Here is a 25,778-nt window from a genome sequence, read left to right as displayed (position 1 = left end):
TTGGTCTTAGTGAAGGAGAGATACTGGAATATTCTTGTATTCAAGAATCTAGCCCATATCTGTACAAGTGATACACCTTCGTTAAGAATTGACAAGCTTTTTTTTTATATTGGAATCTATATCAAGTGATAATGTAAATGCATAGACTATTTTAGAAGTGTATGAGACCATCCCAAATAAAGGACTCTATTGAGTTTTGGCAATAGAAATCTAATGTATGTGCTGCTTTAGGTCAATTTGACACATTTACTGAGCATCTATACTAGTGAAGGAGTTTGCTAGCAGAGGAGAATATAAAAGTTACAAGAGATAACAAAGATAGCACCTGACTCAAAGATTCAATCAGTATGTATTCTAGTATAATGTAGATGATGTTATTGTGTATAATGATGTAATATGATTCATATTGCTTCACTGGCAATCATATTACAGTATAGAAATGTCATCGAAGAAACATGCTATACACTTTCAATTTACAAAATGTAACATGTCAGAATTATCAAATAAAATCAGTATGTGTTTAATAAGTACTTGCATATTGCAAACAGTGCTGCCTTCCTCCAGGGAGCTCGCAGTCCCTGGGGCCTGTGACTTTGTTTTTGTATGTTATGCAAAAATTTTAGAATTTAATGAGATGTCACAAATACAGTACCATAGCAAGTAATAAGAAACTACCCTGGTGTATAGCAAATAAGATTTTTTAATTTTATTGTTTGTACATTAATCATTGCTTTTTAGATAAACACCTTTAAAAATAGAAATGAATATGGTGCAAATATGCTAGAATTTCCCATTTTAGGAATGGCTAGCTGCAGGTGCTATTTGATTAGATTGTTCTGTTGTAAGTTCCTAGAGATATGCTCATTTATGCTTCTTGCTGTAAAGAATATGTTCAGATGCAACACAGATGCTCTTCTATGCCGTTGACATTGTGAAACCAAGTGTGGTTCAGGGCCTTTGCATTGTATTATAGACCTCGGAACTGTCCTTTTCTATAGACTCCTACTAATTTTTGGCCTCCCTAGATTAATGGGTCTCAGTGTATTTAATTTTTAAATTGTTTCCTTCAACCAGCATTTATTTGATGCTTACTAGACAGAAAGCCTTGACAACAGTATGTTAGTCTGTAAGTTAATTACAATATGGAAAATCATATATGACCTTACAAGTGGTTTTAGTAGAGGCACACTATTGATCACATTTGACAAGTAAACAAAAATAGTTGGATAATCAGTCTTTGTAGTGTTTTTTGGCTGAGCACAATAGTGAATGAGACAAAAATAAGTTGAGAAGCATTTTCTTTGAGCAATCAAACAGCTTAATGTTATGCCACAGAGCCTAAGATGAAGGAAAAAACAAGGCTCATTATTGAAATTGGAGAATTTCAGAATGGGCCTAGCTTAAAAGAAATGAAACATCTAAATTCACACATCTGGTATGTGAAGTTAAAAAATTAAAAGGTGATTTTCTGGGAAAGGAGAGGTCGGGGACATGTAGTTTTAAATTGCAGTTGTAATTGCTTGTTAATCTAGCCTGATATTTCAGTTGTCAAATCCAAGTAAATTGCTTTGTTTTTCAGGGATGTTTCACCAAAAAATGGTCTTAAGACGTTTTTTTCTCGAGAAAATTATAAAGATCAGTCCATGGCTCCAAGTTTAAAAGAACTGTTTATTTTATCTAGCAGGTAATATGCTTATTTATTTGGTTATATATATCGATATTTGATATTTTTCTGATACTTGAATTTATATATCTACCTGTTTATATCCACTATAAAACATTTGAATTACAGGAATGTAAAAATTAGAAAATAGAAGAACTTAGTATCCTCAAAAGACCACTCTTTGGTGTACATATGTAACATCTTTTAAGCCCTTTCTCTACACATGAACAGATGCATATTAAAAATGGGGGGAGTTCCCTGGATGTCCAGTGATTAGGACTCCATGCTTTTACTGGTGAGGGCCTGGGTTCAATCCCTTGTCAGGGAACAAGCCATGCAGTGTGTGGCCCAAAAAAGACGGGGGGGTGGGGTGGAAATCACACTATAAACAGTATAAAACTGTAGCAATTTATTTTTTTCATTTAACATAATACTTAAGTATTTTGTGCCCCTATATTATCTCAGTCTTCTTAATGGCTGCGTATTACTTTACAGAGATACTTTTAATTCTTTTAGTTAGTTTTACACTGTAAAATGTTTATGCAGTTTTAAACAGTAACATTTATAAAGTTCTTGTAATTATTTCTGTAAATTTATAGAAATTTAATTATTTGGGCGGATACTATAAACATTTTCTATTTTAATAGATACCACCAAATTGCCATAGATTTCAAGCCACCAAATTTCTGGTATGAAAACGTGTATTGTGACAGTAGTACTTTCCCCTTCTCACTGCTTACCTGCCTATAACAGCTCTTCTTTCCTTTGTGATTGACTGCTTCGACTCTATTGTGGATGAATCTTAAAAGTGAGTCATGAAATTTACTAGAAAGAAATGATAATATGCCAGATGAAGAATTGGGGAGCTCCCCTAGGAGCGCTCAATGTTTACTTTCATCTTTCTCCACTCCTTTTGCGATGGAGGAAACATATTTCCACCCTCTGCATGGAATGGGACCCCATCTTTTCCACTTTTTCAGTATCCTGTCAATTAGCATCCCCTGTTACTCCCACTTCTCTCTCTTTTTTGTTTTTGGGTGGGGGGCACTTTGGTCAAGTGGTGCAAACTTGCAGGATTTTAGTTCTCCAACCAGGTGTCAAACCAATGCCCCCTACGGTGGAAGCTCAGTCCTAACCACTAGACCATCAGGGAATTCCCTCTTTGTTGTCTCTTGATCAGCATTTAAGCATGCTCAAGTTTGTCCTGTCTCAATCCCTGAATTTCACATTCCCTCCTAGTTAGTTTGTTACCTCTTCTTTCATTTATTTGTACTTAGACTTCCTTGTACTTGTATATGCTTTCTGGGAAGACATGAGGGACAAAAAAGCTATAAGAACTACAGAAAACAGTTAACAAAATAGCATTACCAAAAATTGCTTTAAATGGATTAAATGCTTCAGCCAAAAGACAGATTTGGAGCATCTATTTGAAAAACAGAATGGGAGGAAAAAAAACCACCTTTCCTTTACTGCACATCCCATTGCACTTGCTTTCACTGAACATCTCACTATGATCTGTCTGCTACCCTCACTAGGCTGTTAAAACTACTCTAAAGATAATGAGCTATTTTCTATGGAGAGATCTCATTCTCCTCTAATTTTCCTCCTAGTTTCCTGGTGACTGTGGTATTTCTTAGTGGAATCAATTCATTACTACTATTGATATTCATTTAGGCTGTTTTCATTCCTTTACTATTACAAACAGTGAGCATCCTTTTTATATACGTAAGGATAAGTTCCTGTGAGAGGAAGATGTGTGTGTGATTTTAATTTTTATAGATATTGCCAGATTGCCACTAAAAACATTAAGTCCTTTTTTGATTCCATCAGATAAATAGATAAGTTCAAATAAAGCCAAGCAGAAGTTGTATTAATAAGACATTTTCAGAATTGCTTTAAAGAGGCAGTTTCAGGAGCAACATTTCTTGCCAAAGTGCATAATCATTGTCTTTGCAAGTATCAACTACAAAAGGTTAAGACTGTAAATTCCTTATCAGTGTGCATCTAAGAATATTTTTCAGAAGCTATTTCTGTTATCCAACTTGTACCACTTCTTGGAGATAACTAACTTCTTAAAACTTATTACCAGTTAAACAATTGCCTTTGTTTATTTGAATCAAAGAATGCCTACCAATACTCATGTCTTGAGATTTAGTGCACATATATCTTTACTCTTTAAAAAAATAAAAACCTCACTTTTATTAACTTTTATCTCAGCTCCATCTTTCCAGACTAAAACTTTCCCGTATTAGTCTTATTCATTCTGCTTTTGCTTCTTAAATATTTTATGATTCTTTGTCAATCTGGTTCTATTCAGCGTATCCCAAGTGTGGGTTATAGTCTGAAATATGTAAAGGAGAGGACACGTTACTGGGAGCTGAGTACACTTAACTCCTAAAATCTTTTATTTCTTATAGTAAGAATGAATTTTCAGACTATATTTAATTATCAGTTTTCTTGATGGAAAAAACTAGAAAGAATGTAAATATATTAGCCCTAATTTTGCAATTTTTTATTTTCTATAAATAATATATTTGGGAAAATAGTGATACCTCTGTTTATGCTACTTTCAACAACATGAGGTTTTTATTCAACCCTTCTCCCTCCACTGAAGGTAAAAATTTGCCTTTAAAAAAATTAGTTTCTGGTTATAGATATTTATAACTGAGTTTTAAGGCAGCAAAAGGGAAAGTAGCTTCAAATACAAAAAAATGAAAAAATTTTAACATGTTTAATGTACATAAGTAAATCAAATTCAGTGGGTACAGGTAGACTTGAAATGGGAGCTAGAAGTACCATTTTCAAATGCTACTTAAAGAAGCTACCCAAACCAGGAGACTTTAAAGCATAGGAAGCAAAAAGTTTTGAATTCTGCCTTTTTTTCATAGAAACTTAAGGTAAAAAAGGAGAATGGGTAGTTGACAAAATGAAGAAAACTTCAAACTATCAACTTAAATTAAATATAATGCTATACATGTGGATAGAGAAACCCTGTCGGATGCTTTTGGCTTGCGCCCTGATGAAGGTTTTGACAGCACTGCACACAGAAATGATCTTGATGCGCTGCCATTTCATTCTTTGCTGAATGTAGCCAATTTAAACTGCTAGAATTTCTTGACATTCCTACTCTGGCATATCTGAGTCAGCATCTTGTTGCTGCAGCAGCTTAATTAAATTTGCCAGTTTGTGCCACCAGGACAGACATGTTCTCATATTCAGAGAGACAGCTGTGAAGCAGTATTGTTAAGAGTTGCGGACACAATACTGTTAGGTTTGAATAGCTCTCAAGACATTTTCTAGTGAGAAATCAATTTGCTGTAATACATTTCTCCCAAGATCAGCAGTTAATATTCATTTTGTTAACCTAAAATATGCTTATTTTTTATACAGTTATTGGAGAAACTTTAGTAGCTAAGTATGTCTTCACCTCTATTATTTTCAGAGCCAATCTAAGCATCCTTATTTTAATTTCCAGTATTCTTTTTCTGTTCACTAACCTGCTCTCTTGATTAGTTTTCCATACAGAGTTTAGTTCTAAAAGAGTAGTCTTGAATATTTTGCTTACTGGGGGGACTCTTAAGTCTTTTTTTTTTTTTTAAAGAATTTTGAAATTTTTGCCGTATTTATTCTAGTATTTTAAAGGTGATCTAAAACACATTAGTGGTAGTTTTAGATGGGGTTTGTCTCACCCTTCATCCAGACACAGGTATTGGTAATTCTCAGACTTACGAGGCTGAAACTCTCCTACTTTGCATGACAAATGTTAATAAGAAATAAGACAGCTCTTTGCTATGAATTGAAATTCATAGATATTAGTAGCCACAGACATAATACTTTACAATAATGCTTTACATAAATGTGAAATAAAAGGAAAATCATTTTATCATGTACTGTAGTAGATGCTACTGCACTAGAAGATTTAATGAAGTAGTCAGATGCAGCAGGTAACATGAATAAAATTGGATTTAAGATAAAATATATCACAAAAAATTAATAGTAAAATTTATTGCTGGATCCGTTCCGTTCCGTTCCGTCGCTCAGTCGTGTTCGACTCTTTGCGACCCCATGGACTGTAGCCTACCAGGCTTCTCCGTCCATGAGATTCTCCAGGCAAGAATACTGGAGTGGGTTACCATTTCCTTCTCCAGGGGATCTTCCCGACCCAGGGATTGAACCCGGGTCTCCCGCATTGGAGGCAGACACTTTAACCTCTGAGCCACCAGGGAATTATTATTGCTGGATAAATAATAATGATAATACAGTAATAATAAGAGACCACACACTTATTTGTATATGAGAAGGGAAAGTTTGAAATGACCTCTGAATGTTGTGCCACTGCCACACATTATAAAAATCTGGTATTCCTGACTTCTAAATCCCTTCTATTCTTCTATTTTGGGACAACCCAGATACATGCACAGGATTCCAGAATGCTCTGACGGTTAATACTGTTAGGTTGAGAATCATTGCTCTGGATATTTCTTTCCCCTCCCCTTTCTTCCTCTTAATCCCTGATTTCCATATCCTTAGGATTCTCCCGAGTCACCTATTCAATATGTTCAGTTTGGAAACCCGAGGTCTTCATAGTCACATTGTATTGATGTACATGTTTAGTTCTGTTTCTTCTTTATTCATTTGCCTGATCCACTTGATTATAAAATCCTAGAGAGTGGAGACTTATCACGCTCAGTGTTGGTTGTATGTCTACTCCCCAGCATAGGGCTGGCACGTGGTGGCCGCTCAAAATAAATACTAATGAATGGAGGAATGAAGAATCAATCAGCAGACATTCATCCTTGCACTAGTTTCTCCTCCGTTTGGTTACTGTTGTTTAGTTTGGAACCAAATCATAGGGTACAGTTACTGTGGTGGAAATTAAAGTTGCGGAGGCTAAGAAAATGTAGTTTTGTGTGTGTAATTTAAGGCTTTTATGAAAAATGTAGATTATAACACTGAATAGCAGTAACAGAGACAGAATATGTACCAGGTAAGAAATTTGTGTTAATGTACCTTAACTGGGTTAATAAGGTGATTTTTTTTTTAATTGAGGGTAGCGTTTTGTAAATAAACATGGTAACAGGTTCTCTAGCTACTTACTACTTTTTCTTCTAGTGCATTTCACTGTAGACATGCCAAGATTTCTTGTATTCATACATTTCAATCGATTCAGCCATGTGCATGAGTGATAGAGGATTATAAAACTTTTTTCAAACAACTATTGCTTCCATAGAATATATCACACAGTGCTCAGACTTTCTTTTTAATTCTTGAGAGAATAAATGCAGAGGAAACCAGAAAATTTAGAATCTCAATGAATTTGTGAACTGCAAGTGTGTGACCTCATCCTATCCTGTTCCTCGTGGCTTTTGTTCACTACATTAACTGATATATCTTATTGAAGAATTTAAGTATTAAAAAGCAACTTGCATTGTAATAAAATGTAAATCCAAAATACCTGCATATATAATTGACAGGAGTGATTAACCTCTCTTCAATAAAGGGGAGAAACTCCCAAACTGAATAACTTGTTTAAGGATATGCCTCTTCCTCTCCATCAGATAATTGAAGGTAGACTTGTGATATGATCCTATCCTACAGAATACTTAATTTATACTAAATGGCTAAATATCAAAATGCAGGTGGCAGAGTTAGATAATAATCCAGAATTTAGTCTGTTAATCACTCTATATTATCCCTGATGATTGAGAATCATGAAGTTACACGATAGTAATCTTCTTGTGAAAAGCACATATTTGTAAACTGTATTTTTTTTTTCCAGACGTATAGGAGAAAATTTGAATGCCTCAGCAGGTTCCATAGAAAATGAGCCGACAGTTAATTCAGCAGCTCAAGCAAAGGAAAAAGTTAAAACCACAGTTGGAATGGTTCTTCTTCCAAAACCAAGAGTTCCTTATCCTCGTTTCTCTCGTTTCTCACAGAGAGAACAGAGAAATTATGTGGATTTATTGGTTAAATATGCAAAAGTCCCTTCAAATTCCAAAACTGTTGGAATAAATAAAAATGACTACTTGCAGTACTTGGTATGTATCCTGTTCTTCAGCTTCCATAAAAAATAGTTGAAAGTTAGGAAGTATTTTAAATTTGCTTTTCTTTTTAGGTGCAATAAATATTATTAACAAAAATTAAAAATAAAAGGAATTTAACTGACAGAATATTAATGTTTTAATTCTATTCTTTATTCTATTATAGTTAAGGCATTTTGTTCTAGTTCTGAGTATATTTCACCCTAGTTCACGTTAAGTGCTAGTAGTAGAACTTTACCTTGAATCACTGTAAAATTTTTGTGTAATTATTACTTTAGTTAGGTAGTTTCCGAATTCTCAGTTATGTGTTGCTGTGTTGAACATCACTGTTGCAAACTCACTGTTCATATCTGTGATCATTTCTTTGAGATAAGTTCTTAGAAATATAATTACCAGATGAAAAACTATACATGTTAAGGCTTTCAGCTGCAGTTACACATGAGCACATCGTTCTGCAGTAATTTTAAACCAATTTGTATGTACCACTATTGTACAAAGGTTTTTTCAGAATATCTTCACTAATACTGAACATATGGGGGGAAAATGGCAATCTCTTGCTTTATATTATAGTGGCTACTAATGAAAATAAGCGCACTTTGCATGCGTTTATAAGCCATTTCTAATTCTTGTTTTGTAACTTATCTATTCATATGTGTGCTTATTTTTCCGTTTGAGTGTTTGTCCCTTTTTATGTTAATTTAGAACATTTATTAAATTAATTTATTAATTTCTGATTGTAGTGTTAGTCATCAGCTTTTCTGTTTTTGCAGTTAACTGTTTTGTGATTTCTGCTTTGGATATGATAATTTAAGTTCAAATTATTAGTGCAGTGATTGAGAAGTAATTGTTTTTAACCAAGCGTTTTATTCAAGATGTGTCTTTTTTTTTTTTTTTCAAAATCAGGATATGAAAAAACATGTGAATGAAGAAGTTACAGAATTCCTAAAATTTTTGCAAAATTCTGCAAAGAAATGTGCCCAGGATTATAATATGCTTTCTGACGATGCTCGTCTCTTCACAGAGGTAAAGAAAAATCACATTTATTTAAGCTATTGCCAAATGATAGGCAATAGCAGCATTTTAAAATGTGTGATGATTTTCCAAAAGTATATATTAATGTTGTCAAATTAGAGACCAAATTGTATGTAGGTCTTTTATTCATCATGTATTTAAGTGATAGAAATGCTAGAAATAATAACACCTCAAAATCAGACACTACAGTATATTCATATATTTTCTTTTAATGATCTAGCTACTGTGTTTGAGTTGTATTTTACTCACATGGATGATTTGATGTGATGAACTGATTTGCCTTATGAGAGAATGGGGTTTAAGGAGTTATCTTAGTCCTTAAAAATCTGAATGAACCTTTAGAACTGAGTCATAAATTTGTGTTCACTATCCTCATGGTAAACAGCCACCAGATGATAAATTTCATCAGATAATTTTTTTAAATGATTATACTTAAATTATGCAGATATATTAGCAAAAAAAAAAGCGTGTAAATTGCTGTGTCTTGCAACCTCCCATCATTTAGTGGACATAGTAAAAATTTAGAGTTGTAGTATTTATCTGGAAATATCAACCCCAGTCTGAATTATTTTTAAGCCTTTAAAACTTGTCTCTGTACAAATCAATGTGATACACTTAATAGTGTTGAACTCTACACTTAAAAATGGTTAAGATGTAGATTTTAAGGGTATTTTACCAGTTTTATAAAATAAACATGTTTATTAACAAAGTACATTATTTGATAGCTAGCAGTCAGCTTTAAGTCTTTTTACCCAGATTGACTTAGCAGCATATTGTCTTGTTACATTTTACATCTCACCCCGAAGACTCACTGATATTTATCTAATTTTTTATTGTTTTCAGATTTTAATTTTATGCTATGAAATATAATGTACCTATGAAAAAGTATTTAGAACAAATATATATAGCTTTCCAACAAATGAATTACATAGTACACACCTTTGTGACTCTCTTCCAAGTCAAGAAATAAAACGTTACCGTTAACCTGGAAGCCCTCTGCATATCCCTCCTAAATAGTGTTTTCCCTTGAAGAAATAATCACTGTGCCAAGTGACTGGTTTGATAATTTCCATGCCTTAAAAAAATTTTTTTTTGGTCGTTCAGGCTTTCTTTTGTCTGTTTTTAAATTGTATGTGAATTATTATTATTTTTTAAAATATTTATTTATCTGGCTGTGTTGAGTCTTAGTTGTGGCACATGGGATCTCTGTTGTGTCCTGTGGGATCTTTCATGGCAGGGCACAGACTCTCTAGTTGTGGCCTGTGGACTTTTTAGTTGTGGCACATAGGCTCCAGAGTGTGCTGACCTCTCTAGTTGTGGCGTGTAGGCTTGGTTTCTCCGTGGCCTGAGGGATCTTAGTTCTCTGACTAGGAATCAAACCCACATACCCTGCGTTGCAAGGTGTTTTCTTAACCAGTGGACCACCTGGGGAGTCCCCTCTTTTGTACTATGTGAACAGAATTCTTGCTTTACGTAATAGTGTGTTAGTGAGCTTCATGTATGTGTGTAGTTGTATTTCATTCATTTTCATTTCTGTACATTTACAAATGCACATAAATAGTTTATTCTCTTGATCAAAATTTGGGCTGTTTGTACAAATAAGAGAAAAGACTTCCAGACTTGGGGAGAGAGGAGGAGAGGGTGAGATGTATGGAAACTTACATTACCATATGTAAAAATAGATAGCCATTGGGAATTCGCTGTATGGCTCAGGGAAGTCAAACAGGGGCTCTGTATCAACCTAGAGGGGTGGGTTGGGAAGGAGATGGGAGAGAGGCTCAAAAGGCAGGGGATATATGTATACCTATGGCTGGCTCATGTTGAGGTTTGACAGAAAACAACAAAATTTTGTAAAACAATTATCCTTCAATTAAAAAATAAATACATTTTTTAAAATTGGGACTGTTTCTAGATTTGAGCTATTCAAGGCAGTGCCCCTGTGAAAATTGTCATACATATCTCTTGGTGCACAGGTGCACACAATTCTACTGGATATATGATTAGGAATGAAATTGTGGGTATAGAATAGGGACATCTTCAACGTCAACAGATAATGTTAGACTGTTTTCCAAACTGCTTATGCCACTTTCCATTCTCCCCATCAGGTTTTGAGACGCTTTTAGTCCATATTCTCAACAAATTGATACTTAGTCATGTTAGTTTTAATTAAGCTAGAGGATAGGGTGCTATGTACGGAAGACTGTATATCTTTTCACATGTGTTTTGGTCATTTCTTGAGAATTGATTGTTCAGGTTTTTCACTTTACTCTATTGGGTTTTCCCTTTTTGTTACTAATCTGTGGAAGTTTTTTGAATATTCTAGATAGAAAAGTTTTATGGCTTGTATAGTAGTCCCTCCTTAAACTCAGTTTCACTTGCCTCAGTTTCAATTATCCGTGAGTGGAAAATTGCAGAAATAATTCATCATATATCATTTTGAGTAGCATGATGAACTCAACATCCTGATTCAGCCCACCTGGAATGTGAATCATCCTTTTGTCTAGCATCTCCCACCCATGAGTCTCTTAGTAACCACCTCGGTTATTAGATGGCCATTGAGGTGTCACAGTGCTTGTGTTCAAGTCACCCTTACTTTACTTGATAATAGCCCAGCAGTGCCAGTGTAGTGATGCTGGCAATTTGGTATGACAGGGAGGCCTGACGTGCTGTGATTCATGGGGTCGCAAAGATTTGGACACGACTGAGCGACTGAACTGAACTGAAAGAAGCCACAAAGTGTTTCCTTTAAGTAAAAAGGTGAAAGTTCTCAACTTAGTGAGGAAAGAACAAAAATCATATGCTGCAGTTGCTAAAATTTACATCAGAAATGAACCTTCTATCCGTGAAATTATAACAAAAGAAAAAGAAATTTGTGTTTTGTTGTCCCACCTCAAACTGCCAAAGTTACAGCTACAGTGCTTAGTTAAGACTGAAGAGACCTTGATTTTGTAAGGTATTTTGAGGGCAGAGGCCACATGCACATAACTAATTACAATATCACTATAATTGTTCTGTTTTTATTGTTTTTAGTCTTTTACTGTGCCTAATTTTTAAATTAAATTTATCATAGATATATATGGATAGGAAATATTTGGTTTTACCCATGATTTCAGACATCCACTACTCTAAATGGATTTCAAACATCCACTAAAGGAAACTATACATTGGAAGTTTTTTCCTTTACCTGATAAAACAGTTTCTTTTAATATACAGGTTACCCCCCATATTTTTTTTTCCCTTTAACTATCTTTTCAAGAACCTGGATCATTTGACCTGTACACTTTCCTACAGTCTAGATTTTGATAATTACATATTCATAATAATCCTTAACATGTTCCTCTTTGCTCTGTATTTCTTGGAAATTGTCAACTGGATCCAAAACTTGATCAGAATTATAGTCTTGCCAAAGGGATTGAACATATAGGTGGTGGTGTATTCTTTAATTCAGTTCAGTTCAGTCGCTCAGTCGTGTCCAACTCTTTGTGACCCCATGAATCACAGCACGCCAGGCCTCCCTGTCCATCACCAAATCCCGGAGTTCACTCAAACTCATGTCCATAGAGTCAGTGATGCCATCCAGCTATCTCACTCTCGGTCATCCCCTTCTCCTCCCGCCCCCAACCTTTCCCAGCATCAGAGTCTTTTCCAGTGAGTCAACTCGTCGCATGAGGTGGCCAAAGTATTGCAGCTTCAGCTTTAGCATCAGTCCTTCCAATGAACACCCAGGATTGATCTCCCTTAGAATGGACTGGTTGGATCTCCTTGCGGTACAAGGGACTCTCAAGAGTCTTCTCCAACATCACAGTTCAAAAGCATCAATTCTTCGGCGATCAGCTTTCTTTACAGTCCAACTCTCACATCCATACATGACCACAGGAAAAACCATAGCCTTGACGAGACGGACCTTTGTTGGCAAAGTAATCTCTCTGCTTTTCAATATGTTATCAAGGTTGGTCATAACTTTCCTTCCAAGGAGTAAGCGTTAGGTGACACATAATGTCTGATTTTGAGATATTAGGAGCTATTGATGTTTAATGCCTGGATTCATTGATTCACTTGGTCTGCAAAATTATAAGATTCTATTTGCATCATTTATTTTTATTCATTAGTTAGAATAATTTTATAAAGATATTTTTCCTCATCTACTGTTTGGCTTCCCATTTCATGTAGCAGAAAAAATGCTAGATTCTTTATCAGTTTTCAAAAACATAATTGGCCCCTTCTTACTTTACAATGGTGATCACTGTTTTTTAAAAAATAATATTGACTCATGAAGATCAAGTATATTTGATGGGTTTTAGTCCACTACAATTATCCTTTTTGAAACTCAGATAATACCAGCTTTGAACAGTGATGGGTTCTTCATACTGGCTTTGAGTCATTCTAGTATTCTTTGAGGCTTGTTTTGTACAATACCTAACCGAGCCCTGGAATCAAGAATCTCCTAGAGCCTTAGTTTCTAGTGGTATTTCAAGACTATAGTCTGGGCACTGGGGATGCTCACTGCACCTAGGTTGATCAGTGTTTCTGAGAACATTTCAGTTTATGGAGTTATGGAGCTAGAAAAAGTATATTGTAAAGAAAAAAATGGACTTACTTGTTGGTCCACTGGCTAAGACTCCATGCTCCCAATGCAGGGGGCCTGGGTTCAGTCCCTAATGGTTGAGAGAACTATATCCCCCATGCCACAACTAAGACCCGGCACAGCCAAATAAATGAAAGTTTTAAAAACTTTTTATTTTGTATTGGTTTATAGCTGATTAACAATGTTGTGATAGTCTCAGGTGAACAGCAAAGGGACTCAGCCATACATATACAGGTATCCATTCTCCCCCAAACTCCTGTCTCATCCAGGCTGCCACCTAACATTGAGCAGAGTTCCATGTGCATGTTCTTGTTGGTTATCCATTTTAAATATGTCAGTGTGTACATGACCATACCATACTACCTAACTGTCCCCTATCCCTTTCAAACTGTATTTTCTCTGGATATATGCCCAGGAATGTGATTGTAGGGTCCTACGATAATCCTGTCTCATTTTTAAACCAGCCTGCATTATTATTTTATATGGGCAATGTTTGTCTTCATTTAACTACAAATTTGGACCTTTTTTTTTGCCTTTCCATCTCCTCTTACTTTTCAAATATACATTCTGAGATCCTCTTCATTATTCCTAAAATTTTTTATGTTCTAGATGTTCCTTTCATGAAGATCTCCTGGTGGTGAACAACCTTCTTTTTTGTTTACCTGGAAATATTTTTACTTTGTTCTCATTTTAATAAGATAGCTTTAGTCCACACATGGTTCTCAGTTGACTGTTTTATTTCTCAGTGTTTGATGATATAATTCTCTTGTTTTCTGGCTCATGTATTATTATTGAAAAATGCATTGTTTAATTGTCAATTTCTTTTAGGGAATCTGTCTTTTCTTTCTGATTGCTCTTTATTTTTGATATATTACAGTTTCATTACAATGTACTTTATAAAAAGAAAATCCTACTTGGTTCATTCTGTCTCTTTATCTGTATATTTAAATTCATAATCAATTCTTTAAAATTCTCAGCCATTTTCAATTAATTGCTTCTTTTTCATTTTCTCAAGTGTCTTTTTGGGATTCCCAAACTTACTAGGTTTCAGTCTGTCTTATATTTCTCTTTTTTTGGAGTGGTAAAATGTATAACAAAATTTACCATTTTAACCATTTTTAAGGATCATTCAGTAGCATTAAATATTTGAACACTGTTATGAATAGATTTTCATCATTCCCAAACTATTCCATCTTCTCAAACTGAAACCATATTCATTAAATAACTCATCATTTGCCCTCCACCCAGTCCCTTACAACCACCATTCTACTTTTTATTTCTATGAATTTAACTTCAATAGGTACCTTATATAAGTGGAGTCATTACAGTGTTTGTCCTTTTGTGATTCGTTTATTTTATTTACCATGATGTCTTCAGAATTCAACCATGTTGTAGCTTGTGTCAGAATTTCCATACCTTTTTTAAAAATTCATTTTAATTATGGTAAAATACATATAGCATTAAATTTGCTGGCTTAATCATTTTTTAAATGTGCAGTTCTGTAGTATTAACTACATTCATATTTTTGTATGGCTAATCTCCAGAACTCTTTTCATCCTGTAAAACTGAGACTATCCCTGTCTCTGAACTGTTTCTATTCACAACACTTCTGAAACCATTTATGTGGGATTTTTCCCTCATACCAATCGATTCTCCAATTCTTGAGACACTGAGCCAAGGGTTTCCATGTCTCACCCCTGCCTTGAGTTCAGTAATTAGGTAGAATGGCTTAGAGAACACAGGAAAGTATTTTACCTGCTGTTTCCAGTTTACAGAATACAACTGAGGAACAGCCAAATGGAAGAGAAAGATGCTAACGCAAGTTGTGAGGGAAGAGGCACGGAGCTTCCATGCCCTTTCCAAGCACACTACCCTCCCAGACCTCCGTGTCTTCAACCCAGAAGCTCTCTGGATCCCATTCTTGAGATTGTTGAGGAGGCTTCTATGGAGATTACTTAGTGGATGCTTGATCAAATCATAGGCTACTTCTGACTAGCTGCCTGTGGGCCTTTTGTCATCTCATTAGCATAAAGAAGACATTCTTATCACTTAGGAGATTCCAACAGCTTTAGGAGCTATGTGTCAGGAATAAGGAACAAACACAAACTAGTTCTTATTGTATCATACACCATTTACTTTCTATATTTGTCTGCTGTAGATAACCCCATATAAGTGGAAACATACAGTATTTGTCTTTTTGTGATTGACTGACTTTACTTACCATACAATAAACTGTGGAAAATTCTGAAAGAGATGGGAATACCAGACCACCTGACCTGCCTCTTGAGAAACCTGTATACAGGTCAGGAAGCAACAGTTAGAACTGGACATGGAACAACAGACTGGTTCCAAATAGGAAAAGGAGTGCATCAAGGTTGTATATTGTCACCCTGCTAATTTAACTTCTATGCAGAGTACATCATGAGGAACGCTGAGCTGGAAGAAGCACAAGCCGGAATCAAGATTGCCGGGAGAAATATCAATAACCTCAGATATGCAAATGACACCACCCTTATGGCCGAAAGTGAAGAGGAAATAAAAAGCCTCTTGATGAAAGTGAAAGAGGAGAGTGAAAAGGTTGGCTTGAAGCTCAACATTCAGAAAACAAAGATCACTGCAGATGCTGATTGCAGCCATGAAATTAAAAGACGCTTACTCCTTGGAAGGAAAGTTATGAACAACCTAGATAGCATATTAAAAAGCAGAGACATTACTTTACCAACAAAGGTCCGTCTAGTCAAGGCTATGGTTTTTCCCGTGGTCATGTGTGTATGTGAGAGTTAGGCCATAAAGAAGACTGAGCCCTGAAGAATTGATGCTTTTCAACTGTGGTGTTGGAGAAGGCTCTTGAGAGTCCCGTGGAATGCAAGGAGATCCAACCAGTCCATTCTAGAGGGGATCAATCCTGGGTGTTCATTGGAAGGACTGATGCTAAAGCTGAAACTGCAATACTTTGGCCACCTCATGCGACGAGTTGACTCACTGGAAAAGACTCTGATGCTGGGAGGGATTGGGGGCAGGAGGAGATGGGGACGACAGAGAATGAGATGGATGGATGGCATCACCAACTCGATGGACATGAGTTTGAGTGAACTCCAGGAGTTGGTGATGGACAGGGAGGCCTGGCGTGCTGTGATTCATGGGGTCGCAAAGAGTCGGACACAACTGAGCAACTGAACTGAATGTCTTCAAGATCATCCAGCTGTAGTGTGTGGCAGAACTTCCTTTCTAAGCCTGAATATTCCATTGTATGTATATGGACATTTTGTCTATCCGCTCATCCATTGATGGACACTTGATTTGCTTCTGTTTTGAATAATGCTGCTGTGAATGTGGGTATACAGATATCTATTAAGATCTCTGCTTCTCAAGCATTAAATGTAGCACTCTCATGTTCAGCTAACCTTAGAACTAGTTGAGACATTTGCTCTCAAGCCACTTCATGTGTTTCTTACTGCTCACTGCTCCTGTTTTTCCTCATTCTAGGTATTTGGAGTTTATTTAGTTATGGTTCTTGGAAATTCTTCTCGCTTTTACCAAGCCCAGCAATGCATGAAAATTGCTAGTTGTAACCTCGCCAGCATTTAGTGTTATTTGGATAGGAGTGCTGTTCAAGATATTACTTTAGCATATTGCCAGATGTAGTATCTGTTAAATGTTAAGCTTGAAACATGTATGAAAATGTATTTTCTCTTTCTGGAGCATAGTCATTTTCATCTTTCTTCGTAATGATGTGTACATATATGTATTTTTGGTGTTTTTAATTTTCAAGATACTTTGAATGTTAAATAATATTTGTGGGTGGGTAATAGGGATCAGCCTGAATCTCTTAGCCTCATTTGTTCACTCTTAGTTATTTTTCCAACATAAGTAAATTACTAATTAAAAATTTTTAATTAAATATGTTAAATAAGATCTTTAGTTACTTAATAGCTACCAGCTGTGAAATATCTTTAATACTATATAATATATCTGTTCAGTTCAGTCGCTCAGCCATGTCTGACTCTTTGTGACCCCATGAACCGCAGCACGCCAGGCCTCCCTTCAATCGCCAACTTCTGGAGTCCACCCAAACCCATGTCCATCAAGTCAGTGATGCCATCCAGCCATCTCATCCTCTGTCATCTCCTTCGCCTCCTGCCCTCAATCTTTCCCAGCAATAGGGTCTTTTCAGATGAGTCATCTTTTCACATGAGGTGGCCAAAGTATTGGAGTTTCAGCTTTAGCATCAATCCTTCCAATGAACACCCAGCACTGATCTCCTTTAGGATGGACTGGTTGGATCTCCTTGCACTCCAAGGGACTCTCAAGAGTCTTCTCCAACACCACAGTTCAAAAGCATCAATTCTTTGGCGCTCACCTTTCTTCACAGTCCAACTCTCACATCCATACATGACAACAGGAAAAACCATAGCCTTGACTAGACAGACCTTTGTTGGCAAAGTAATGTCTCTGCTTTTTAATATGCTATGTAGGTTGGTCATAACTTTCCTTCCAAGGAGTAAGCGTCTTTAAATTTCATGGCTGCAGTCACCATTTGCAGTGATTTTGGAGCCCAGAGAAATAAAGTCCGACACTGTTTCCACTGTTTCCCCATCTATTTGCCATGAAGTGATGGGACCGGATGCCATGATCTTAGTTTTCTGAATGTTGAGCTCTAAGCCAACTTTTTCACTCTCTTTCACTTCCATCTTGAGGCTCTTTAGTACTTCTTCACTTTCTGCCATAAGGGTGGTGTCATCTGCATATCTGAGGTTATTGATATTTCTCCCGGCAATCTTGATTGCAGCTGCTGAGTATAGGTACAAAACTCATAGAGTTACATTGAATTTTTCTTTTGCCATGATTACTGAGTAAACTTACTTAAAGAGCACTGTGACATTCAACAGAGTTTTACCAAGAAAGATGTTCAGATAAATATCTAATCAGGATAGTCTGTATGTCACGTTGTCCTTATTGCTTTCTTTTGCATGTTCAAATTTTTGTAATGACTACTTTAGGACAGGAATGTTAGGGGTGAAAGTTGACTAATGTTATAAATGAGCAAAGATATTATGCAGATCTGAGTTTGCAGTTAACTAGGTATTTTGTTGTTGTTAATATTTATTTGGCTGCACCTGTCTTAGCTGCAGCATGTAGGATCTAGTTCCCTGACCAGAGATCAAACCCAGACCCCCTGCTCTGGGAGCACATACTCTCAGCCTCTGGACCACCAGGGAAGTCACTTGACTAGGGTTATTAAAAACAAACAGAACTTCTCCATATTATCCTACATATGCCTTAACTGCAAGTGGTGTGTATGTCTGTGTGTCTGAATTGCTCAGTCACATCCAACTCTTGCGACATGTGTGTGTGTGTCTGTATGTGTGTGAATTGCTCAGTCATGTCCAACTCTTGCAACCCCATGGACTGGATCCCGTCAGGCTCCTCTGTCCCTGGAATTCTCCAGGCAGGAATACTGGAGAGGGTAGCCATTCTCTTCTCCAGGAGATCTTCCCAACCCAGGGATCAAACCCAGGTCTTCTGCATTGTAGGTAGATTCTTCACCATCTGAGCCACCACTGAAGCCCAACTGCAAATAATATCCTGAATTAAATATCAGAGTCACTATTAAAAAGCATAGAATTGAGGGGAAAACTAAAAAATAGCAGGGAGGGAGGATTAAAGTAGAGGAGAAGATATGAAACTATGTTTGAAAAGGTATTGTGATGACATTTTATAAATGAAGGGAAAGGGGATATAAAATATAAAAGTATACATACTGCTAAAAGCTTTTGTGATATAAACTATATTCTAAAAGGTTCAGATTAAAGTTTATTGAGAGAAGAAGAAAAAACACATCCATTTGGTCCTCCATATCTGCCAGTTCTGCGTCAGTGGATATGGATGGCTGATGGTACTATATACCATTATATGTGAGCCATTTAAGCATCCTCAGATTTTGGTGTCCATGGGAGATTCCAGAGATACCGAGAGACACCTGTATCTTAGAAGGTAATGCAGTGTGTATGGTTTTACATTATAACTCCCCTACCCCCTCCAAAATTGGTGTGCTTCTTTGATTTATTTATGTGTCATCATAAGTGGCATATATTCTATTTGGGTGAAACAGTGAATTTTCCTTCCTCATTACATTTCCTTGTAAGTCATTAATATTTTGAGACCATTTTGGAGAGAAGAAAATACAAATTAGTTATAACCTTTCTCATTTAGTTTTTAGATTTAGATTAGAATAACCTGTAAGATAACTACTTCATTAATTCATTGTGCTTGGGAATCTTTTAGGGTATTAAACTTATTTCTAATCATTCATGTAGCTGATTTTATTGCCACAAAGTATGTTAAAATTTTCACATGTCTCTGTTTCTTTGACAGTTTCTTAAATAGCATAGAAAATATATTTTCTCTAATTTTAAATTCTCGGGCTTCCTTGATAGCTCAGCTGTTAAAGAATACACCTATAATGCAGGAGATCCCAGTTCAATTCCTGGGTTGGGAAGATACACTGAAGAAGAGATAGGCTACTCACACCAGTATTCTTGGGCTTCCCTTGTGGCTCAGCTGGTATAGAATCTGCCTGCAGTGCAAGAGACCTGGGTTCGATCTCTGGGTGGGAAGATCCTCTAGAGAAGGGAAAAGCTACCTACTTCAGTATTCTGACCTGGAGAATTCTAATACAATTGCTACTTTTAGTATTATTAAACATGATTTTTTAAAGAAATTAAGCTAAAAAATTGTTGTGAAAAATAAGAGTTTGAATCAAATAAAGAATATACAGTATGCCTGAGTTATTAAAAGTTCAGTTAATGAATGCGGCTCATACTTGAAATAAATAATTATATAGTCATATGTAACTATTTTTGTTGCTTTGTTAGAGAAGTACAGTAAAAGTGAATTTCTCTTAATTTTAATGTTTAGCAAATTTTAAAAGCTTGTGTTGAACAAGTGAAAAAGTATCCAGAATTCTATACTCTCCATGAAGTCACCAGCTTAATGGGATTCTTCCCATTCAGAATAGAGATGGGATTCAAGTTAGAAAAAACTCTTCTTGCATTGGTAAGTTTTGCCATATGAAAATAAAAATAAACATATTTTCGTCTGAAATATCTATATTTCACATAGAAACATAATTTAAATATATTTCAGTGTTTATGCTTAAATTTGAGCAGTAGCAAGATGTAATTTTTAAAATATGCAATACATATGTGTCCCCTTTTATTGTATGGCTACAAGTATTTGATGTTTTAAAAATTATTACTACCAACTTTATTTCTTGATTTTCTTAGTTTCTGTCTTTTTTAATGTTCCTGAATACAAGCAAAAAGCCCCTTTAAAGGATTTTACTCAACAATCATATTGGAAGTATGTGTGTGGAGAAGACACCCGGTTATGACTTGTACTGAATAAAATTAGGGGTTAGAATTTAAAGTGACAGAGAAGATTCCATGGCATCTTTATCTTGAATCCTTTTTTTAAAATATGGTGATTGTCAAGTAAAAACATGAAAGTCTTATCTTAAGAAGGCTCTAAATTTGATAATCTGCACTTAGTAGAATGAAGAATTTTAAGTTTAATGAAAAGATACTTCAGGAAAAAATACATCAAGATTTCTCTATAAAACATTCATTTTTTTCTTATTTAGGGAAGTGTAAAATATGTGAAAACAGTATTTCCCTCAATGCCTGCAAAGTTGCAGCTGTCAAAAGATACCATACCAGCCATTGAAACACCAGAACAAATAGCTGCATCTATGCATTATGTAAGTAGTAAGATGGTTTTGAATCTTCCTTAAAACTTTATGAGGTAATCTTCTTTACCTCATAAAGTACATGTAAACTGATTGTTCTAAAGTACCCTTTCTTAATTTCTCCCTTCTTATTAGTTACTCAAAGTTTCCAAAAGTATAATCAAGTAACAAGTTTTATGTTGTTTTTCAGGACATTAGTGAAGACCCAAATGCAGAGAAGCTTGTTGCAAGATACCACCCTCAGATAGCTTTAACTAGTCAGTCATTATTTACCTTATTAAATAATCATGGACCAAGCTACAAGGAACAGTGGGAAATTCCAGTGTGTATTCAAGTATTACCGGTTGCAGGTGTGTGATTTGCCATGTCAAGTAATGCTCTCAAAAGAGGAGTTCAAACAGTTCTCTTCCAGCTCTCTAAATACAGGTGGTCATTTGTCAAATACAAAAAGCTTAAGTTTTGATTTAAGGAGGGTGTAATTTGACAATTATGTTCAGGAGAACTTTTTATTATATAGTGCTGCTCTAGAATTGACTCTCATAAGTGCAGATGACACCACCCTTATGGCAGAAAGTGAAGAGGAACTAAAAGGCCTCTTGGTAAAAGTGAAAGAGGAGAGTGAAAAGGTTGGCTTAAAGCTCAACATTCAGAAAACAAAGATCATGGCATCCGGTCCCATCACTTCATGGCAAATAGATGGGGAAACAGTGGAAACAGTGTCAGACTTTATTTTTGGGGGCTCCAAAATCACTGCAAATGCTGATTGCAGCCAGGAAATTAAAAGACGCTTACTCCTTGGAAGGAAAGTTACGACCAACCTAGATAGCATATTAAAAAGCAGAGACATTACTTTGCCAACAAAGGTCCGTCTAGTCAAGGCTATGGTTTTTCCCGTGGTCATGTATGGATGTGAGAGTTGGACTGTGAAGAAAGCTGATTGCTGAAGAATTGATGCTTTTGAACTGTGGTGCTGGAGAAGACTCTTGAGAGTCCCTTGGACTGCAAGGAGATCCAACCAATCCATTCTAAAGGAGATCAATCCTGGGTGTTCATTGGAAGGACTGATGCTAAAGCTGAAACTCCAATACTTTGGCCACCTCATGCGACGAGTCGACTCACTGGAAAAGACTCTGATGCTGGGAGGGATTAGGGGCAGGAGGCGAAGGGGATGACAGAGAATGAGGTGGCTGGATGGGATCACCGACTTGATGGACATGAGTTTGAGTGAACTCCGGGAGTTGGTGATGGACAGGGAGGCCTGGCATGCTGTGATTCATGGGGTCGCAAAGAGTCGGACACGACTGAGCGACTGAACAGAATTGAACTGAACTGAAGTGAGTTATTAGATCTCCAGGACCTGTATGCATGCTAGGTTTATGAGAAGTAGAGAAAAAAATTATAGTTTAGGGTGGCCAGAAACATGTGAAACGGGAAAGGTTCTTCTGTCTTTCACTGAAATGAAAGGAATGTATTATTTTATTAGACAGCCTCAAATGGATTAGTTTCCAGGGCTTGTTTACTTACCTATTATTGGAATTCAGATTTAAAGTAAGTCTATACTTATAAAGGTAAGATAGTCTCTCTCTTGACAGTAAAATTAGTACTTACACATGAATTCTGTATAAAATATTATTTCACTTCTGTTTTTGTTCATATTTAATAGATTTTTGTATCTTCTAGAATTAATATTCTTATATGTAATAGCACAATTCTAGTAAATGAAGGACTATTTCTAAAAATAAAACTACAAATTAGGGTTAAATATGATATATTCCAGAGAAGACAATGGCACCCCACTCCAGTACTCTTGCCTGGAAAATCCCATGGATGGAGGAGCCTGGTAGGCTGCAGTCCATGGGGTCGCAAAGTCAGATACGACTGAGCGACTTCACTTTCACCCATTGGAGAAGGAAATGGCAACCCACTCCAGTGTTCTTGCCTGGAGAATCCCAGGGACGGCGGAGCCTGGTGGGCTGCCGTCTATGGGGTCACACAGAGTCAGACACGACTGAAGCGACTTAGCAGCAGCAGCATGATATATTCTCTGGTAACCACTTTTTGAAAGTATAACTCAAGAATAACTGAGTAATAATGACAGTAAAAGCATAATAGTAATAATAAACAACAGAAAGTCCTCTAAAAACTTGTTAGTAACAGAACGTATTTTTTTGCCAGTAAGAATCTCTTGCCCTTAGAGCTCTAAGAGTCTTTAAATTTCTTCGTATTCAAGGCACATGTATGGGACATGTGCTTCCACTTTCCTGTCCTGTGTCTCTTTGTTTAGTAATTCTTCTGTTGTACATCCTATATTGTTTTATTTTTATATGACTACTACAAACTAATCACTCCCATTCTTTTTCTGTTTTAAGGTTCAAAACCAGTTAAAGTAATTTATATTAATTCACCACTTCCCCAAAAGAAAATGACAATGAGAGAGAGAAATCAAATCTTCCATGAAGTTCCCTTGAAATTCATGATGTCCAAAAATACATCTGTTCCAGTGTCTGCAGTATTTATGGACAAACCAGAAGAATATATATCTGAAATGGATGTATGTAACATTTTTTTTTTTTCCTTAAGAGAATGTACTTGTTTATCCTTAAAAGGATGTAATGTAATGTTTTACTACAAGTCTCTAAATCTGGTAATTAAAAATATAAATGTTAGATTAAAAGTTAAAATTGAACCCCTGGTGGATCTAGACTTTAGACAGCTAATTTAACCTCCTTCAGCCTCAATTTTCTTCTATTATGGAAGAAGGATGATAATACCTGCTTCATAAAGTTATTGTCAGGATTAAATTTGATATTTATACATAAAGTTTTGAGCACAGTCTTTACTAGTATTTATATACTAAGAACTCAGTAATGGTGGTCAGTGTGGTAATGGTTTTATTTAATTGGTTTCATTGGTATTCAATAGTTTTTAGGTATGAAAAGGATCAGATGAGTTTGATTGATGCAGAAAGTATTTAGCCAAATTGTTAATCCTTTTTAGTATATATTTATCTATGTGACCTTGAGTGAAGTTGCTCAGTCGTGTCCGACTTTTTGCAACCCCATGGACTATAGCCTACCAGGCTCCTCCATCCATGGGATTCTCCAGGCAAGAGTCCTGGAGTGGGTTGCCATTTCCTTCTCCAGAAGATCTTCTCGACCCAGGGATCGAACCCAGGTCTCCCACATTGCAGGCTGAGCCACCAGGGACGTCTGTGTGACCTTAAGCAAACTATATAATCTATGTCTAGTTTGCTCATCTGTAAGATGCATATCATGATAACCTGGGCTTCCCAGGTGACTCAGTGATAAAGATTCTGCCTGCCACTGCAGGAGACACAGGTTCAATCCCTGAGCGGGAAAGATCCTCTGGAAGACGAAAATGGCATCCCACTCCAATATTCTTCCCAGGATAATCCCATGAACAGAGGAGCCTGGTGGGCTACAGTCTGTGGTGTCACAAAGAATCAGACACATCTGAGCATGTAGGCATGCCTAATGATAACCTAACTCGTAAAATTATTTGAGATTAAATGAGTTAATGCATCTAAAGCATTTAGAACAGTGCTTGGCATTACATAAATGCTAACCTTTATTATTTTGTGTATTGTAAAATATTTTCCCATGATTATTAGAGTAAGATTCTATTTTACAAAATTTTTGTTTATTTATCCCACAAATAGTTATTGAGTAGATAATATTGCATGCACTGAGGATACAACAGTAAATAAAAATGAAGTCTTTTTTTTCTCAGAATTTACCTCAGTGTCAGGCTGCTGCTGCTGCTAAGTCACTTCAGTCGTGTCTGACTCTGTGTGACCCCGTAGACGGAAGCCCACCAGGCTCCCCCGTCCCTGGGATTCACCAGGCAAGAACACTGGAGTGGGTTGCCATTTCCTTCTCCAATGTGTGAAAGTGAAAAGTGAAAGTGAAGTCGCTTCAGTGTCAGGACACATAATTAAAACAGTATCAAAAACAAATATTAATAAGTGCTATGCAGAAAAATGAAACAGGTTAGGGAAAAGAGATGAGAATAGGATTCATGATCAGGAACGCTTTTCCAAGGACAAGAAATATGAAAAAGGACTTGAATAAAATGAGAGAGCAAACCAGATTAGAAAATAAAATAGGAAAATGTTGTTCTTATTTACACATAAGAACTCATACTATTTTAAGAATATTGACCTTTTGTTTTTCACGTTGGCCTATGTATTTTTTGATTTACTATTTGCCTTTCAATGTTTTTATGATGTGTATGTCATAAAGCACTTCGAACCTTTCTTACGTTTTTATAGGTTGTTTTCTGTTTTGTTTTACATTTTAAAATCTACCTAAAACTTAAGATGAATGTCAGTAAGTAACTACTGTGAAAAAAATGAAGTAGGTTAAGAGGGATAAAAAATGACGGAGTAACTTCTTGCAGAAATTAAAAGTTTTAATTTCCTTGGAAGGAAAATTATGACCAACCTAGAAATGGACTGGAATGGGTGAATTTAACTCAGATGACCATTATATCTACTACTGTGGGCAGGAATCCCTTAGAAGAAATGGAGTAGCCTTCATGGTCAACAAAAGAGTCCAAAATGCAGTACTTGGATGCAATCTTAAAAACGACAGAATGATTTCTGTTCGTTTCTAAGGCAAACCATTCAATATTACAGTAATCCAAGTCTAGCCCCAACCAGTAATGCTGAAGAAGCCAAAGTTGAAC

General features: G+C 36.0%; 1 protein-coding gene across 4 annotated transcripts in view; it reads left to right on the top strand.

Annotated features, from left to right (window-relative positions):
* The window catches only part of ICE2 (interactor of little elongation complex ELL subunit 2), a 72,312-nt gene that overhangs the window by 1,731 nt on the left and 44,803 nt on the right, over window positions 1-25,778 (top strand). For all 4 annotated transcript variants that reach the window (XM_055436022.2, XM_055436020.2, XM_088839663.1 and 1 more), the window contains exons 3-9: window positions 1,580-1,684; window positions 7,443-7,704; window positions 8,611-8,730; window positions 20,243-20,380; window positions 20,967-21,083; window positions 21,262-21,421; window positions 23,441-23,622. In XM_055436022.2, the coding sequence (XP_055291997.2) occupies window positions 1,580-1,684; window positions 7,443-7,704; window positions 8,611-8,730; window positions 20,243-20,380; window positions 20,967-21,083; window positions 21,262-21,421; window positions 23,441-23,622 (1,084 nt within the window). The remainder of the gene's footprint in view (window positions 1-1,579; window positions 1,685-7,442; window positions 7,705-8,610; window positions 8,731-20,242; window positions 20,381-20,966; window positions 21,084-21,261; window positions 21,422-23,440; window positions 23,623-25,778) is intronic.

The sequence above is a fragment of the Moschus berezovskii genome, chromosome 9, assembly GCF_049115385.1.
Source record: "Moschus berezovskii isolate FMDL1 chromosome 9, NW_MosBer_1.0, whole genome shotgun sequence".
NCBI classification, from domain to species: domain Eukaryota; kingdom Metazoa; phylum Chordata; class Mammalia; order Artiodactyla; family Moschidae; genus Moschus; species Moschus berezovskii.
This window is presented reverse-complemented; position numbering and strand designations above follow the sequence as displayed.